This window comes from Heterodontus francisci, chromosome 24, assembly GCF_036365525.1.
Source record: "Heterodontus francisci isolate sHetFra1 chromosome 24, sHetFra1.hap1, whole genome shotgun sequence".
Classification (NCBI taxonomy): Eukaryota; Metazoa; Chordata; class Chondrichthyes; order Heterodontiformes; family Heterodontidae; genus Heterodontus; species Heterodontus francisci.
Window position 1 is genome coordinate 24,180,725 of NC_090394.1, and position 16,457 is coordinate 24,197,181.

The window sequence follows — 16,457 nt, forward strand, 5'->3', positions numbered from 1 at the left end:
GCCAACATACCATTTGCCTTTTTTACCGTCTGTTGGACCTGCATGCTTACCTTCAGCGAATGGTGTACGAGAACACCCAGGTCTTGTTGCATATTCCCCTCTCTCAGTTATAGTCGTTCAGATAATAATCTGCCTTCCTGTTTTTGCTACCAAAGTGGATAACCTCACATTATAATATTTAAGGAACAATAAGTAAGAGACAAGCCAACTCTCTTTATTCATTTGTAATTTACCCTATACAAAGAGAGAAGGAAAACAACTCAGGTTACTAAATAAGGTAGTCATACATACTGTTGCACTGTCAGTGAGCATAGCAAGGTCATTCGTGCTTGTATAGATCAGAAATTTCCCGAAGTAATTGGCAAACCAAGCAGTAGAATTCAGAGCTGAATCACTTGCATTATAACATCTTGGTTTGGGACCTAAGTAAATAAATGAAGTATAATCAGAACATCAAGAAAAACAGACTTTTCTTCAGTATGAGTGGATCTCCAGTGACGTCCCCACAGAAGGTGGGGAATTTTTATGCTATCCCCCGCAGCGGGTTTGGAGGCGGGAGAGATTTAATCAGATGGGATGGTGACGGACCCCGCCACCTCCGCCGCAATGAAGTCCGGGGCGGGAAGGCCTGTGAACTAATTGAGGCCCTTAATTGGGCAGTTAATAGCCAATTAAGGGACTCATCCTGCCGTCGCAATTAGCCGGGCGATGGGTGGGCCTATTGCCACAAGGGATACACAGCAAGAAAAACCATGTGGGTTGGTTGCCAGTTCTGGGGGGGTGGGCCCTCGTTAAAAGATATTTAGTGCCTGAGCGAGGGACCGGGCATCGGAAAGGGGGGGAGCCCGCTGGGAGTCACCCACTTGCCCTTGCTGCCAACCCCCCTACAACTCCCTCCGCGACAATACTCACCCCGCGAGACCCCTCCCGACCTGTGGCCTGGGTTCAGTGCCACTTCTTGGCCTCAGGTGGGTGCTCCACCAGCAGCAGCCACCGCCTCTGCAGAGGCGCTGCTCAGTTAAAGAGCAGCCAGCCTCCGATTGACCAGCAGCTCTCAGAGGGCAGGACTTTTGTTGCCGGGGTCCTTGATCCCGTGGAGGCCCGCTGCTATCCAGTTAAGTGCTTAATTGGCACTGAATTCGGCAGGCCTCCCACAGAAGGGGCGACTCAGAGTTCTCGGCGGCGCTTTTGATGGACGTGCGACCCCTATCGCCCGGATAAAATCCCGGCCAAAGTAGTGAATTTTCCTCAGAGTGTATAAATGATGTTGCCTAGCATAGGTTTGTGGACCTGCAGCTTCTGGAGTTTATGAAGCTACAACTAATGGTAAAAGTGCATAGCTGTAGGAATAACTGTAACACAGAATGGCCAAAGAAATACAGTTGCAGGGCGATGGGACTGACTGCAAAGCTCCATGGAGAGCCAGCATGAACTCTAGCTGGATGGCTTTCTCTTGTCATAAGTGACTCTATGACCAAATAAGAAATGAGTGATGTACACAGCAACTTTAACACATTAGAGATGGATAAATTAAGCCACAGATTACATGATTTTTCAAAGTTACTGATATGCATCAGTCACTAATTTGGCTTTGGCAGTAGCTAAGAAACTGTTCTTCACTGTCACTTTCATGTTTCCATTCATTTTAATGGAAAGAGCAAGCACAAAAAGGAGCTTAAAAATCAGAAGATTTTAAGTCATTTAGCCTAGAAATTGTGTATGATATTATTTTCTCTGCTATTTTAATGGAGGTATAAATTGTTTGTATGTTAATATTTAGTTTTAATGGCAAAATGCTACTATTTTTAGATGGCTAGGAAATCTAACATGATAACGTTCTTAGCTACTGCCAAAGCCAAATTGTGATCCCCAAAAATACATTTAGTTATTGCATTCGTAAATGCAAAAGGGAATGTATGTGCAAAGACCGTGAGCAAGAACACTATCGTTCAAAACCTAATAATTCTCCCAATATCGGACAAAATACAAGCTGAATACCTTTGCGCAGATAGGTTCTGATGCTCTTGTACAGTTGTTCCTGAATGTTTGTCGTAAATTCAAAGAACCGTGCATTTAGGGTCCGTATTCTAAATGGAAAATTCAAAAAGTGAATATTAAACTTTTTGGTACTGTTTCCATAACGGGCGACTGAATTGATATTGCTCATTTTACACTATCACCTAAAGTCACAATTATCCCCTCTTTGTTAATATACCCAGGGGTAATATTTCCAGTTTTACGTTGTCAGCTGGCTTTGTTTGCCAGAAGCATAATTTTTCCAATATGTAAATGAATGGTGCGAAGATTGTGCACCCCATACTCCTGAATTAAGTGTTGGGGAGACTCTGTACAAAGCATGAAGTTGGAAGATTATTACAATTGTTAATTTTAAACAGATTTTATTTACATTTTTCCTCATCTTTTAATCTCATTCCTTTACCCAGAGGATCATCCCAGACTATGGACAGCCACATCACTCCTCTCCCAATATTGTCTAGTTGGTTGGAGTTTGGCTCCATCAACAACATAGCATGTTGCATAGCAGTCTCATCTCTGAGTCAGGAAAGCTGTAGATTCAATTACCACTCAAGGAATTTGAGTACAAAAATCTAGGCTGACACTGCAGTGCATTACTGAGGGAGTGCTACACTATTGGGAGCTGCCACCTTTTATATGAGATGGACAGGTGAACTCTCAGGTGGACATAAAAGGTCCATTGGCACTATTTTGAAGAAGAGCAGTGGAGTTATCCTCGGTATCCTGGACAATATTTTTCTAACAACAACACTAAAACAGATTACTGTTTGTAGGAGTTTGCTGTGTGCAAATTGGCTGCTGCATTTCCTAACTTACAACAGTAACTACATTTCAAAAGTTGACTGTAAAGTGCTTTGGAATGTCCTGGGGTTGTGAAAGGTGCTATAGATGCAAGTCTTTCTTAAGTTTCCTTTGAATGGTAATAAAACAGTATTTCTGTTGTTCTGATAATTCTGTCATAGCTCTATAATGAATTGCCTTTTCCCTGTCTCCATGTTGTTAACTGGAAACCTGCTGCCAGCTTTCTGCCATCTCTGCTCTCTAACTGTACACTCAATGATGCAGGATGTCTCTAAACTAATTCTCTATACTTCTCAGTGAGTAATTCTTGGCCTTCACTTGAACGCTACCCATAACAGTATGTCCAAGTCATCATGAAAGGAATTAAGGAGTTGTACTCCCAACCTAATATTCCATTGGAGCTCCAATACACTGTGCCATCATGCTATTTCATATTGAGAATGCTAGTTGCATGAGAGAAGTACAACCATCTTTGGAAAACTGGCCAAAATCAGATAAAAAACAATATTTGGACATCTTTAAGAACAATAATATTGTTGAATTATACTGAGATCCAATGTAAAACAAAAATAACATTCTTTTCGATCTCTCATTGTAAGTAAATTGTTAAGAACACTGCCAATTATTTAATATTTCAAATGTTTCAAAGAAGTGATACAACAATTTGAGATACAATACTGAGAACGTACATGATCTGAGCTCCATTGCAACTCGCATTGGTCAGAATTAATTGTGTCAAATTTCCATTCAGTCCTGGTATCAGCAGTTGAAGCCTAGTACCAAGCCAGGTCTGCAGCTCAGTTTCATTAGAACTGGAAATAATTGGCTCAGCACGGTTCAGAACTTCACTCAATAAAGCAGACCTCACCTTCGGGACCAATGCGACATTGTTCTGGAAAAGTTAACAAACAGAATGAAATGCACCAAGTTCTATCAAATTATACCACATATACATATGGTCAAATTCACATAAATAAATTCTTTTAATGTTATCAAATTGTCACTAATTACTAAGCTATTCTTCATTTGGCAAGTGCTGGTTTAACTTGTTATATACAAGTCTGACTGGAAGCCAGTTGAGACCAACTGAAGTGGTCTGTTTCTCTGATCTAACATACGAACATATGAATTAGGAGCAGGAGTAGGCCACTAGGCCCCTTGAGCCTGCTTCACCATTCAACAAGATCATGGCTGATCTGATTGTAACCTCAACTCCATCTCTAAGAATTGATTGTTGTCTATAATTCACTGAGTCAATATTGTTCAAAGCATTTCAGCATTTTTTTAATAGGATAAGGGAATTAGTGATTATTGAGGGACTTCCTATGGTTCTATGTGATGCAGCATCACACAGGATATTAATTTGGCTGACACTGACAATGCCTATAATTTTCTGAGGTATCACATTGTTTAATAAGGGGTTTGATGATTTATGAAGGACTCCATTTGATGTAGCATTGCACAAGACATTGGGTTGGTTAGTGGGAACAGTAGCACAGTGGCAATGTTACTGGGCTAGTAATTCAGAGGCCTGGACTGATGCTCCAGAGACACCAGATCAAATTCCAGCCACCTCAGCTGGTGGAATTAATAAAAATAAAATCCGGAATAAAAAGCTAGTCACAGTAATGATCATCATGGAAAACACCCATCTGATTCACTAATGTCCTTCAGGGATGGAAATCTGCCACCCTGACCCAGTCTGGCCTACATGTGACTCCAGACCCACAGCAATGTGGTCGACACTTAATCACCCTCTGAAATGGCCGAGCAAGCCACTCAGTTGTTTCAAACTGCTACAGAAAAGTTGAAGAATAAAACCAGACAGATCAGCTTGCATCAACCTAGGCACTGGAAACGACAAAGGCACACTCAGACTAGTCGACCCTCAACTAATGAATCAGTCCTCCTCTATGTGGAAGAAGCATTGAGAGTAGCAAGGGCACAGAATGTACTCTTGGTGGGGGATTTCAATGTCCATCACCATGAGTGACTTGGTAGCACCACCACTGATCAAGCTGGCCGGATCCTGAAGGATATATCTGCCAGGCTGGGCCTGCAGCAGGTGATGAAAGGACCAACAAGAGCGAAAAACCTACTTGACCTTGTCCTCACCAACCTACCTGTTGCAGATACATCTATCCATGACAGCATTCATAGGAGTGACCACCACACTGTCTTTGTCCACCACACTGAGGAGAAACCCTCCATCGTGTTGAATGGCACTACCACCATCCTAAATGGGATAGATTTAGAACAGATCTAGCTGTTCAATACTGGGCATCCATGAAGTGCTGTGGACCATCAGCAGCAGCAGAATTGTATTCAACCACAATCTGTAACTTCATGACCTGGCATTTCCTTCACTCTACCATTACTGTCAAGCCAGGGGACCAACCCTGGTTCAATGAGGAATGTCGGAAAGCCTATCAGGAGCAACACCAGGCATACCTAAAAATGAGGTGCCAACCTGATGAAGCTACAACACAGGACTACATGCATGCTTTACAACAGAAGCAGTATGTGATAGACAGAGCTAAGTGATCTCACAGCCAACAGATCAAATCAAAGCTCTGCACTCCTGTCACATCCAGTTGTGAATGGTGGCAGACAACTAAATGACTAACCGGAAGAGGAGGCTCCACAAATATCCCCATCATTAATGATAGGAAAGTCCAGCATGTCAGCGCAAAAGAAGACTGAAGAATCTACATCCAACTTCAGCCAGAAGTGCTGAGTAGCTGATCCATCTTGGCCTTCTCCTGAGGTCCCCAGCATTACAGGTGCTAGCCTTCAGCCAATTCGATTCACTCCACGTGATATCAAGAAGGCTGAAGGCACCGGATACTGCAAAGGCTATGGGCTCTCACCATCCTGGCTGTAGTACTGAAGACCTGTGCTCAAGAACTAGCTGCACCCCTAGCCAAGCTGTTCCAGTACAACTGCAATGCTGGCATCTGCCCGACAATGTGGAATTTCGCCCCCCCCCCTCCCCAAAATATACTTTATTCATAAAATTTGTAAAAATACATTACAAAGCAATTCAAATTGCACATTTCATAAAGTGCAATAAAGATCAGTTTCTTTCAGTACAGTAACATGAGGTGCTTCACTACCCTTGCCATTTCAGGTTCTATTTACAATGTATATTTGCATTACATACCAAAAAAATTCTCTGGTGCATCCAGCCCAAGGGTTTTTACCTGGGTTCCAGCCCCTCGGTATACCAAGGTAGGAGGGCCTTACACAGCGGCACTTCCCATTGAGCCTTTGCGGCAGTTGCCCCAGTGATATCAAGTGGCAATTACTCAGCAATAACCCACTCACTGATGTTCAGTTTGGATTCCACCGGGGCCACTCACCTCCAGACCTCATTACAGCCTTGGTCCAAAAGTGGACAAAAAAGCTGAATTCCAGAGGTGGGGTGAGAGTGACTGCCCTCAACATCAAGGCAGCATTTGGCCGAATGTGGCATCAACCATCTTCAGCTGCTTCACCAACAATCTTCCCTCCACCATAAGTGGGGATGTAGGCTGATGATTGCACAGTGTTCAGTACCATTCTCAACTCCTCAGATACTGAAGTAGTTCGTGGCCGCATTCAGCAAGACCTGGACAATATTCAGGCTAGGTTGACAAGTGACAAGTAACATCTGCACCATACAAGTATCAGACAATGACCATTTCCAACAAGAGAGAATCTAACCAACTCCTCTTGATTTTCAAAGGCATCACCATTGCTGAATCTCTCATCATCAACATCCTAGGGGTTAGCATTGACCAGAAACTTAACTAGACCATTCATATAAATACTGTGGCTACAAGCACAGATAGAGGCTGGGAATTTTGTGGCGAGTAACTCACCTCGTGACTCCTCAAATCCTGTCCACCATCTACAAGGCACAAATCAGGAGTGTGATGGAATACTCTCCACTTGCCTGGATGGGTGCAGCTCCAACAACACTTAAGAAACTCAATACCATCCAGGACAAAGCAGACCACTTGATTGGCACCCCATCCACTACCATAAACATTCACTCCCTCCACCACCACCGCACAGCTGCATCAATGAGTACCATCTACAAGAGGCACCTCAGTAACTCGCCAAGCCTCCTTCAACAGCACCTTCCAAACCTGCGACCTCTACCACCTAGACGAACAAGGGCAGCAGACTCATGGGATCGACACCAAATTCCCTTCCTAGCCACACACCACCCTGACTTGGAACAATATTGCCGTTCCTTCACTGCTGCTGGGTCAAAAGCCTGGAACTCCCTTCCGAACGGCACTGTGGGTGTCCCTACACCATACGGACTGCAACTGTTCACCACCACCTTCTAAAGGGCATTTAAGGAGAGCAACAAACGCTGGCTTTGCTCACATCGCATGAATGAATAAAAAAACCTACAGGATTCAGGGTTACTTTTATTTGGGCACTGTACAAAAACCATCATCCATTTATTATAGTAATGCTCCATTGTTTTATTTCCACAGTCCAATTAGCTGCGCCATTTCCTACCTGCTTTGCCTCAAAGCTGAAAATGTCCATGAATTGAGTAATACTATCAGCTGTGATGTTGCTCATAACCTTCTGTACATCATCTGAATCCTTCAGTGTTCCATTGCTAGCAGATAATTGGGCAAGCTGTCTTACAGTCAGCAATTCTGCAACATCAACCTGGAACAAAAATAAGAAAAATTATAATCTATTCATATAGTATTCTTACTATTCTTGCCAAGAGTTATTTAATCAGAAGTTATTCACTGTTCTTAAATAGTTCCAGTACTTTTCAAAGGTACTTTATTACGTAGGGAAATATACTGCAAAAGAAATACTTTTAACACCTTTGTAAACAGTGGAAGCCTACAATGATAGGATTGATGATTCAGTGACATAATTTCATTGATTTCTATTGATATCCTAAGATTTTAAATGAACATTAAAAAAAAAGATGAAGAAGGAAATAACAGGTACTGTTGCTGGACTAGTAATCCAGAGCCCAGGCTAATGCTCTGGGGACATGGGTTCGAATCCCACCATGGCAGATGAAATTTGAATTCAATTGATAAACGTGGAATTAAAAACTTGTCTAATGGTGACCATGAAACCATTGACAATTGTTGTAAAAATCCATCTGGTTCACTAATGTCTTTTAGGGAAGGAAATCTGCTATCCTTATCTGGTCTGGCCTACATGTGACTTCAGACCCACAGCAATGTGGTTGACTCTTAAATACCCTCTGAAATGGCCTAGCGCACTCAGTTCAAGGGCAATTAGAGATGGGCAATAAATGCTGGCCTAGCCAGTGATGCCCACATCCCACAAATGAATAATAAAAAGAAAACCTTCAAACAACTTTTAATTCCTTTTGCTTGTGTCATTACAGATAGTTTTGCATAGTAAAAGCCAACTAAAATCATCTGTGTTTCCTTAAGTGATTTCAAGAACTTACTCCTGTGAAGTTACTGTTCAGAAATACTAGCTTGCTGTATGGAGCTTGTGACCGGAATCTGCCAAAGTTCTTGAGTATCCAATCTTGGCTGCCAGTAGTGTTCACAGTGCATGCAGAACCTGCAAATGGAAGATGGACCAGCATTACCACACCATAAAAGTAGCTCTTTACAGTTTAAACTGTAGTGAAGAAACTCACAGCTCTCCAGTAAAGAAGAAAACACTATAATGCAGCACCCTAGTAAACAAATGCTGAAATTCCTCTTTGGTACCTGGGCGTTTTGTTTTTACGTGCACAGGATGAAAAGGACTCATTTGTCCCATTAAAGGCATCTAAGAAAATTCCTTCCATTCCCCCCTTCACCAGCAGGGGTGCTAAACAGCTGGGTATCAGGGGAAGAGCCATGTTGTCTGATATCTGTGCATCACAACATTTTTATTAGGGAAAAAGAATGCCACGCAAATGAGACCAACTGGTCAGAAATGTTAAAATAGAGAAAGCTTTACTTTCTTGAAAGCACTCCCAATACCATTAAGCCAGGAACCTCACAGAATCACAAAATCGTTACAGTGCAAAAGGAGGCCATTCAGCCCGTCATGACTGCACCGGCTCTCCAAAAGAGCAATTCCCTCAGTTCTATTCCTCTGCTTCGTCCCCAAAAGCTTCAACTTGTTGCGAGTACTAGGGACTTGCATTTTGTATTCAATCTTTGTCAGGCGTTCTGAAGCAACAATGATCCGCAGCATAGTAAGGAATGACTGTAATTTGGCAAGTAGGTGTAAACACAACGTTAATGGCTAATTTTGCACTTTAGCTTTCAACACTATTGGATAAAATCATGCCAAAAAGATTTAAATGTGCATTTTTGCATCAAGATTCTAGGTGAATCAGATTTCAGTCTGGGATAGCATGAGAACAATACAGTTATGGATGATTTTTTGTAAACGTAACTGGAGAGACTGGCAAGGAGATTGCTGCATAAAAAAAGCTTGATCCACATTCAGTCTTCCAAAATATGCCCAGAAGGGATGAGGGATATGAGCTACAAGGTTAGGTTGGAGGACCTGGGATTGTTCCCCTTGGAGCAAAAGAAGGTTGACGCGAGATTTGATAGAGGTGTACAAGATTATGACAGGTTAGGATTAGCTGAATTTTTTTTTACACACAGCAAGTGGTAATGACAGCACTCCTACGAGGGTGGTGGGTGCGGAGACTATCAACAATTTCAAAAGGAAATTGGATGGGCACTTGAGGGAATAAACTTGCAGGACTACAGGGATAGAGCGGGGGAATAGGACTGATTGGATTGTTCTAAAGAGCCAGCATGGACTTGATGGGCCAAATGGCCTCCATAGTGCTTCTATACTATGTAATATTTTCACATTCAGGTTAATTAAGAAATTAAGTATACCTAGAGATTGTGGACTAATATGGTTTCCTCAATTAAAATTTACAGAAAATAATTTGGGTTGTTAACGTTCTGAAAAGTTTCTTTCAAAATTACTTTCTTTATTGACTAAGTGTCTGGTCTGAGGGCCAAAAGTGAAGAAATGTTAAGCATGTTATGAAGAGTTATATTTTCCGTGGACCTCCAGAGACCACTTTAACTGATTGAATATTGCAATATAACTGTACAATTACACGTAAATAAATCTTGTGATGTGTGCAAAATCGTAGACATCTGTGAAACAAAATATCAGCACCCCAAATTACTGAGCATCATCGCTTCAAAGCAAGGTCTGCAACATTAGAAATTCACTCTCAACAGAAAACTCAACATAATATTTTTCAATCAAATTATATTTTTAATTAAAATGTCAAATTCATAGCTTAACTCTTAAAGTTAGGAATTCTTGCATGCAGTCTGCATTATTCAGTTCCGAGTACTTAATTCTTCAACGCACATCCTCTACATTTATTCAGCACATGGGAGATGTTACATGTCAATTTTTACAAGGCAGTAGCTAAATTTATTGATCTAAAATGAGAATTAAACATTTAATACTCCAAAATACAGAAACTGCTTTACTTTTTAAACAGCTGTCTATTCTGTATGCAACTGTGCGTCTTTTCTGAAATATCAAGTTAGAAGATAATACTTCAGCAGAACAAGAATGGTCAGTTATATGCAAGCACTGAAAGTATTTAGTGGTGCTTGGATACAAATCTAATAATGTTGAACCAATATATTTTCTGATAGAAATTGAAAGCTGTGCCGAATTTTATTTCTCAGCTAGTAGGCCACAATTAAAGGATCAGAAGTATCTAGATTTAAAAAAAATTAATGGCTGGAATTTATGTGAGATTGCTTCCGAGTTTCCACTGTAATCTCAGAATCCCTGGAGAAACTGCATAAATGGCCATAAAATGTACAGTCATTCTTTTGGCGGGTGCTTTTTAAAAAAATAATTGAATCTTCCACATGTTCCCTGCTTAAACATTTCCTGTGACAATGCCAGATATGTACATAAGTCTATCCCTTATTCATTTTCAATTGGTTGAACCACGAACAAGACCAGCTGGAGCACACTTCTCCTTGAAGTTAACGTTGGCAAATGAACAACAGTTGGTCGTAGTGCAAAAGTAAAAATACCAGATCATGTATCATGTTCAAAGGTGGCTGTGTAGGATGGTCTCGTGCTTCTGAGATATTACACAGTGGTGCCAGAATGTTTTCCATCAGTGCACTTGCCTGGCCATTGAAAGCTAGCGGCAGCAAGGCGAGGCCTCAGTGCCGTGACAGATAGGCAGTCATGACCAGGGCTGTACAGGGGAAGAGGGGGGAGCGGAGGCTACTGTTGGCCTATAGTGCAGTGCGCTCTGCAAGGTGGGGTTGGGGGGTGAGGGGGAGGAACGGTGTCGTGGTTTCGGGTGGTGTGCAAGAGGGGCTGTGGTCTCAGGTGGAGTGTCGGGTAGCTGTATCGGGTGTCCAAACTGTTGGGTGAGAGGGTTGGGTGCCCATACTGCTGGGTGAGAGGGTCTAACCCCCTCTGCCAGCGTAGTTGCAGTACCTCCCTCCCCATGTCCCACTTCCTCCTGCGTGGCAACTTGCAATCCCTAAAAAGGAGAGAGAGTTACAGAGCAGTCACCTTGGCAGAATGAAGGAGATCGCTGACCCTCTTGCAGAACTGTACCCATGTCTGGGGAGTATCCCAAAGTTGCTCATCTCCTCAGCGATCTCCATCCAGGCTTACTCAGTCAGGGGGGAGAACCTCATCTTGCCATCACTGGAGAAGAGGACCTCCCACCTTTCCTTAGCAGTCTGGAAGAGAATCTTGAGGGAGGCAGCGCTAGACCGTGGGTTCACCCTGTGTCCTGCCTCTGCCATCCTGCAGCGTCCTTCTCCAGAGGGTGGGGTGGGCGGAGAGGGGGTGCAGGTGATGGTGCCAGGAGTCACTCCAACACTGGTCTCAGCAGTGAACAACAAACAGCAGATCAGTCCAGGGCAGCAATGTAAACAGGGCTGGCATGGCTTTAAATATGGCGCCAGCACCTACTCTGGAGTCATCCGATGCCATATGCAGCGTCTCGCATCCTGCCCCTGCTGTTTGATCAGCTGGGCTCCGCTCCTCCATTCTGTAAAGCGGCCGCACACCACATGATCATGGTGGGCTGGCCGTCAAGGTGACTCGTGGGAATGGTACACATTTTTGGGTCCGCTGCCAAGACCAGCTTGTCCATGAGCTCCCACTGTGCTCTGTCCTCATTGGCAATTGTTTACTGTATCGGGCATAACAGACTTCTACACCCAATAATAAGGGGAGCTGGTCCCAATGTACTTCAGTGAGTCTACTGCCAATGCACTATTACCTCCAGTGTTTTCAGAACTTTTTGTCATCATGAGGACAATGCAGTTGATGTGGTGTATATGGACTTTCAAAAGGCTTTTGATAAAGTGCCACAATAATAGGCTTGCCGCCAAAGGTGAAGCCCATGGACTAAAAGGGACAGTGGCAGCATGGATATGAATTATCTAAAGCACAGGAAAACAGAGTTGTGATGAACCTGTGTTTTCTGACTGGAGGAAGGTACACAGTGAGGTTCCCCAGGGTTGGTATTAGGACCCACTGCTTTTCATGATATATATTAAAAACGTGGACTTGGGTGTACTGGGCATAATTTCAACATTTGCAGATGACACAAAACTTGTAAGTGTAGTAAATAGCAAGGAGGATGGTAATAGACTTAGAACCATAGAAAAATTACAGCGCAGAAGGAGGCCATTCAACCCATCGTGTTCGTGTCGGCCGAAAAAAACTAGCCGCTCAATCTAATTCCACCTTCCAGCACCTGGTCCATAGTCTTGCCGGTTACAGCACTTCAGGTGCATGTCCAGGTACCTTTTAAAAGAATTGAGGGTTTCTGCCTCCACCACCATTCCTGGCAGTGAATTCCAGACACCCACCACCCACCGGGTGGAAACGTTTTTCCTCACGTCCCCTCTAATCCTTCTACCAATCACCTTAAATCTGTGCCCCCTGGTAATTGACCTCTCTGCTAATGGAAACAGGTCCTTCCTGTCTACTTTATCTAGGCCCCTCGTAATTTTGTACACCTCAATTAAATCACCCTTCAGCCTCCTCTGTTCTAAGGAAAACAACCCTGGCCTATCCAATCTTTCCTCATAGCTGCAACTTTCAAGCCCTGGCAACATTTTTGTAAATCTCCTCTTTACTCTCTCCAGAGCAACTATGTCCTTCCTGTAATGTGGTGGCCAGAACGGTACGCAATACTCCAGCTGTGGCCGAACCAGCGTTTTATACAGTTCCAGCATCACATCCCTGCTTTTGTATTCTATACCTTGGCCAATAAAGGAAAGCAATCCATATGCCTTCTTCGCCACTTTATCTACCTGTCCTGCCACCTTCAGGAACCTGTGGACACTTCTTCTACCCCTCTCAATATTCTCCCATTTACTGTGCAGTCCCTCTCTTTATTTGCCCTCCCACCATTTGCATTACCTCACACTTTTTTTTGATTTTTGATTTAGAGATACAGCACTAAAAAAGGCCCTTCGACCCACCGAGTCTGTGCCGACCATGAACCACCCATTTATATTAATCCTACAATAATCCCATATTCCTACCACATCCTCACCTGTCCCTATATTCCCCTTACCACCTACCTATACTAGGGGCAATTTATAATGGCCAATTTACCGACCAACCTGCAAGTCTTTTGGCTGTGTGAGGAAACCAGAGCACCCGGAGGAAACCCACGCAGACACAGGGAGAACTTGCAAACTCCACACAGGCAGTACCCAGAATTGAACCCGGGTCGCTGGAGCTGTGAGGCTGCGGTGCTAACCACTGCGCCACTGTGCCGCCCCAGATTGAATTCCATTTGCCATTTTTCCTCCCACTCAACCAAACCATTGATATCATTCTGGAGTCTCCAGCCATCCTCTTCACTGTCAACTACACAAACAATTTTTGTGTCATCAGCAAATTTCCCAAACATGTCTTTAACATTTAAGTCCAAATCATTAATATGTACCACAAGTATACAATATATACTTCAAGTGGACATAGCCAGACTGGAATGGGCAGACACATGGCAGATGAAATTTAATACAGAGAAATACGTACTGATACATTTTGGTCAGAAGAATGAGGAGAGGCAATATAAAGTAAAGGGTACAATTCTAAAATGGATACTGGAACAGAAAGACCTGGGGACATATGTGCACACATTGAAGGTGGCAGGGCAGGTTGAGAAAGTAGTTAAAAAAGCAGACAGGGTCCTGAGCTTTATAAATAGAGTGATAAAGTACAAGAGCAAGAAAATGATGCTGAACATTTATAAAACACTGGTTCGGCCACGACTGGAGTATTGGCCAGAATTTTACATACCCCCCGCCCCCGGAACCGGGCTGGGAGGCTGGGGCGGTCTGGGGGCGACGGGGGGTGGGGGACATAAAATCCAGTGGGAAGCAGGAGGGGCACCGTGCCTGTCCCCTACCTGCCCGCACTGCAATTTTACCAGCGGCGGGGGATAGATGGCAAACGGCAAGCCCGCTCCAGGCCAATTGAGGATATTGTGGGCAATTAATTGCCACTTATGTGTCTCCTCCCACCTCCGCTGGTATCTTATCAACAGCACACGGGCACTTCAGCACCTGAGGAGGTTGCCGAGTAATACCTGCGGGCTGGAGTGGGGGCCTCCGGATTGGGCACCCTGTATCCCATGGAGGGCCCTACCAGCAGCATGGGCCGCCCCCACTAAAGCTCTTATTCCCACCCCCTTCGTCGAGGTCTAGCTGATTGTCCTTGGCAAGGCCCGAACCCGACTTGCCTTCTTGAAGGGCGACGGCCATTATCCTCTTCTTGCTGGGTGCAGTCCCAGCAGTGGCTACCACTCCTGGTGGCGCTGTGGGGACTGAAGAGCTGCCAGCCCGCCTGATTGGCCAACAGCTCTTGGAGGCAAGCCTTCCTGCCTCAGAGGGGCGGAAGTCCCAACCGAGGTCAATTAAGGGCCAGGGGCACACAAAATTGCTGCGTGGCTTCCAGGCCTGACAGAGGCAGGCTCTCCCCCGACTTTTTAGCCCTTTGGCGGGGCCACCACCTCAACATAAAATTCCGGCCAGTTTGTCCAATTCTGGGCACTGCAGTTTAGGAAGGATGTGAAGGCCCTCGAAAGGATGCAGTAAAGATTTACTAGATTGGTTTCAGGGATGAGAAACTTCAGTTATGTGGATAGACTGGAGAAGCTGGGGTTGTTCTCTTTAGAGCTGAGAAGGCTGAGAGGAGATTTGATCGAGGTGATCAAAATCATGAGGGGTCTAGACAAAGTAAATAGTGACAAACTGCTCACATTGGCAGAAAGGCCAAGAATCAGAGGGCACCAATTTAATGTGATTGGCAAAAGAACCAAAGGCAGCATGAGGAAAACGTTTTTGCACAATGAGTGGTTAGGGTCTGAAATGCACTGTCTGAAAATGTGGTAGAGGCAGATTCAATCGTGTCTTTCAAAAGGGAATTAGATAAATATTCGAAGCAAAATATTTGCAGGGCTATGGGGAAGGGTCAGGGGAGTGGGACTAGCTGAGTTGCTCTTGCAGAGCGCTGCATGGACACAATGGGCTGAATGACCTCCTTTGTGCGGTAACCATTCTATGATTCTATGAAAGGATATACGGTCATGGCTGATATTGTTTGAGATGATAGCTGAACATTTCCTGATTACAATTTATTAGTTACTATATTTGATGTCTGCAATTTACCTGATGATTTCAGTTGGTTGGAGAGGTAATTCAATACCAGTTCGGAGACGTTATTAATTTGCACCGTTGTTAAACTTGGGTAAACTTTGTCTAGTCCTTTAATTCTGCATGGATTAAAAAAATAGTGATTGCACAACATTGCACGAACTTTAGTAGCATTTTTTGCATGAAAAATACAACAATAATAGACTGCAGCTTTCTTTAAATTTGTCAGAAATGTAGGAGGAAGATTTTCTCTTCACTATTTGTAGTGAAATGATAAAATTGGGCCTGAAGAATGTGTTTGTAACTTTGTTATAAATAGCGATGTGTCTGAAATGTAGATTGTTTGTATACATTTCTTCAGTCCTATTTACAACATTGCACAGTAGAAATAAAGACCAAATCACTTTTTGCAATTATTATGGCAAATACATGTGTTCATTGGAACTGGTAGCAACTAGAGGCCTGCTCAGGTTGGGAAAAAAGAACCCGACTCGAACCCGAGCCCGACCCGGCCCGAGTCCCTCCGATTTTGGCCCGAGCCTGCCCCGACCCGAACCCGCCCCGACCCGAGCCCGGCCATCCCTTTACTTAACTTTGGACTCAGAATCTCCACGAAGCTGCAGTGCATGCGCGATGACGTCATAGTGACGTTACTCGCTCACTGCGCAGACTCAGTTTCATCCCGGACTTCCAGCTCAGGTAAGTTTTTTTAAATTTCAATACTTAGCAGCAGAGCACTTACCGTATGTGTCCGGCCCGACCCGACCTGACTCAACCTGGACTCAGCCCGACACGACCCAAGCCCAAACGCCGTACCCTGAAGATGGGCCCGACCTGACCCGAATCCGACACATGTCATCGGGTCCTGTTGGGTTCGGGTCGAGTAGCAGGCCTCTAGTAGCTATTAAGTACTGTAATTGTGACATGTTTTCCAAACCAATAAACATATTCAGAAAAAGA

General features: G+C 43.9%; 1 protein-coding gene across 1 annotated transcript in view; it reads right to left on the reverse strand.

The window, feature by feature from the left end:
- Positions 1-16,457, reverse strand: part of LOC137383598 (uncharacterized) — a 193,722-nt gene that overhangs the window by 37,384 nt on the left and 139,881 nt on the right. The window contains exons 94-99 of the mRNA XM_068056755.1: positions 15,513-15,616; positions 8,291-8,409; positions 7,357-7,515; positions 3,528-3,730; positions 1,999-2,087; positions 292-422 (exon numbers count right to left, since the gene is read on the reverse strand). Of these exons, the coding sequence (XP_067912856.1) occupies positions 292-422; positions 1,999-2,087; positions 3,528-3,730; positions 7,357-7,515; positions 8,291-8,409; positions 15,513-15,616 (805 nt within the window). The remainder of the gene's footprint in view (positions 1-291; positions 423-1,998; positions 2,088-3,527; positions 3,731-7,356; positions 7,516-8,290; positions 8,410-15,512; positions 15,617-16,457) is intronic.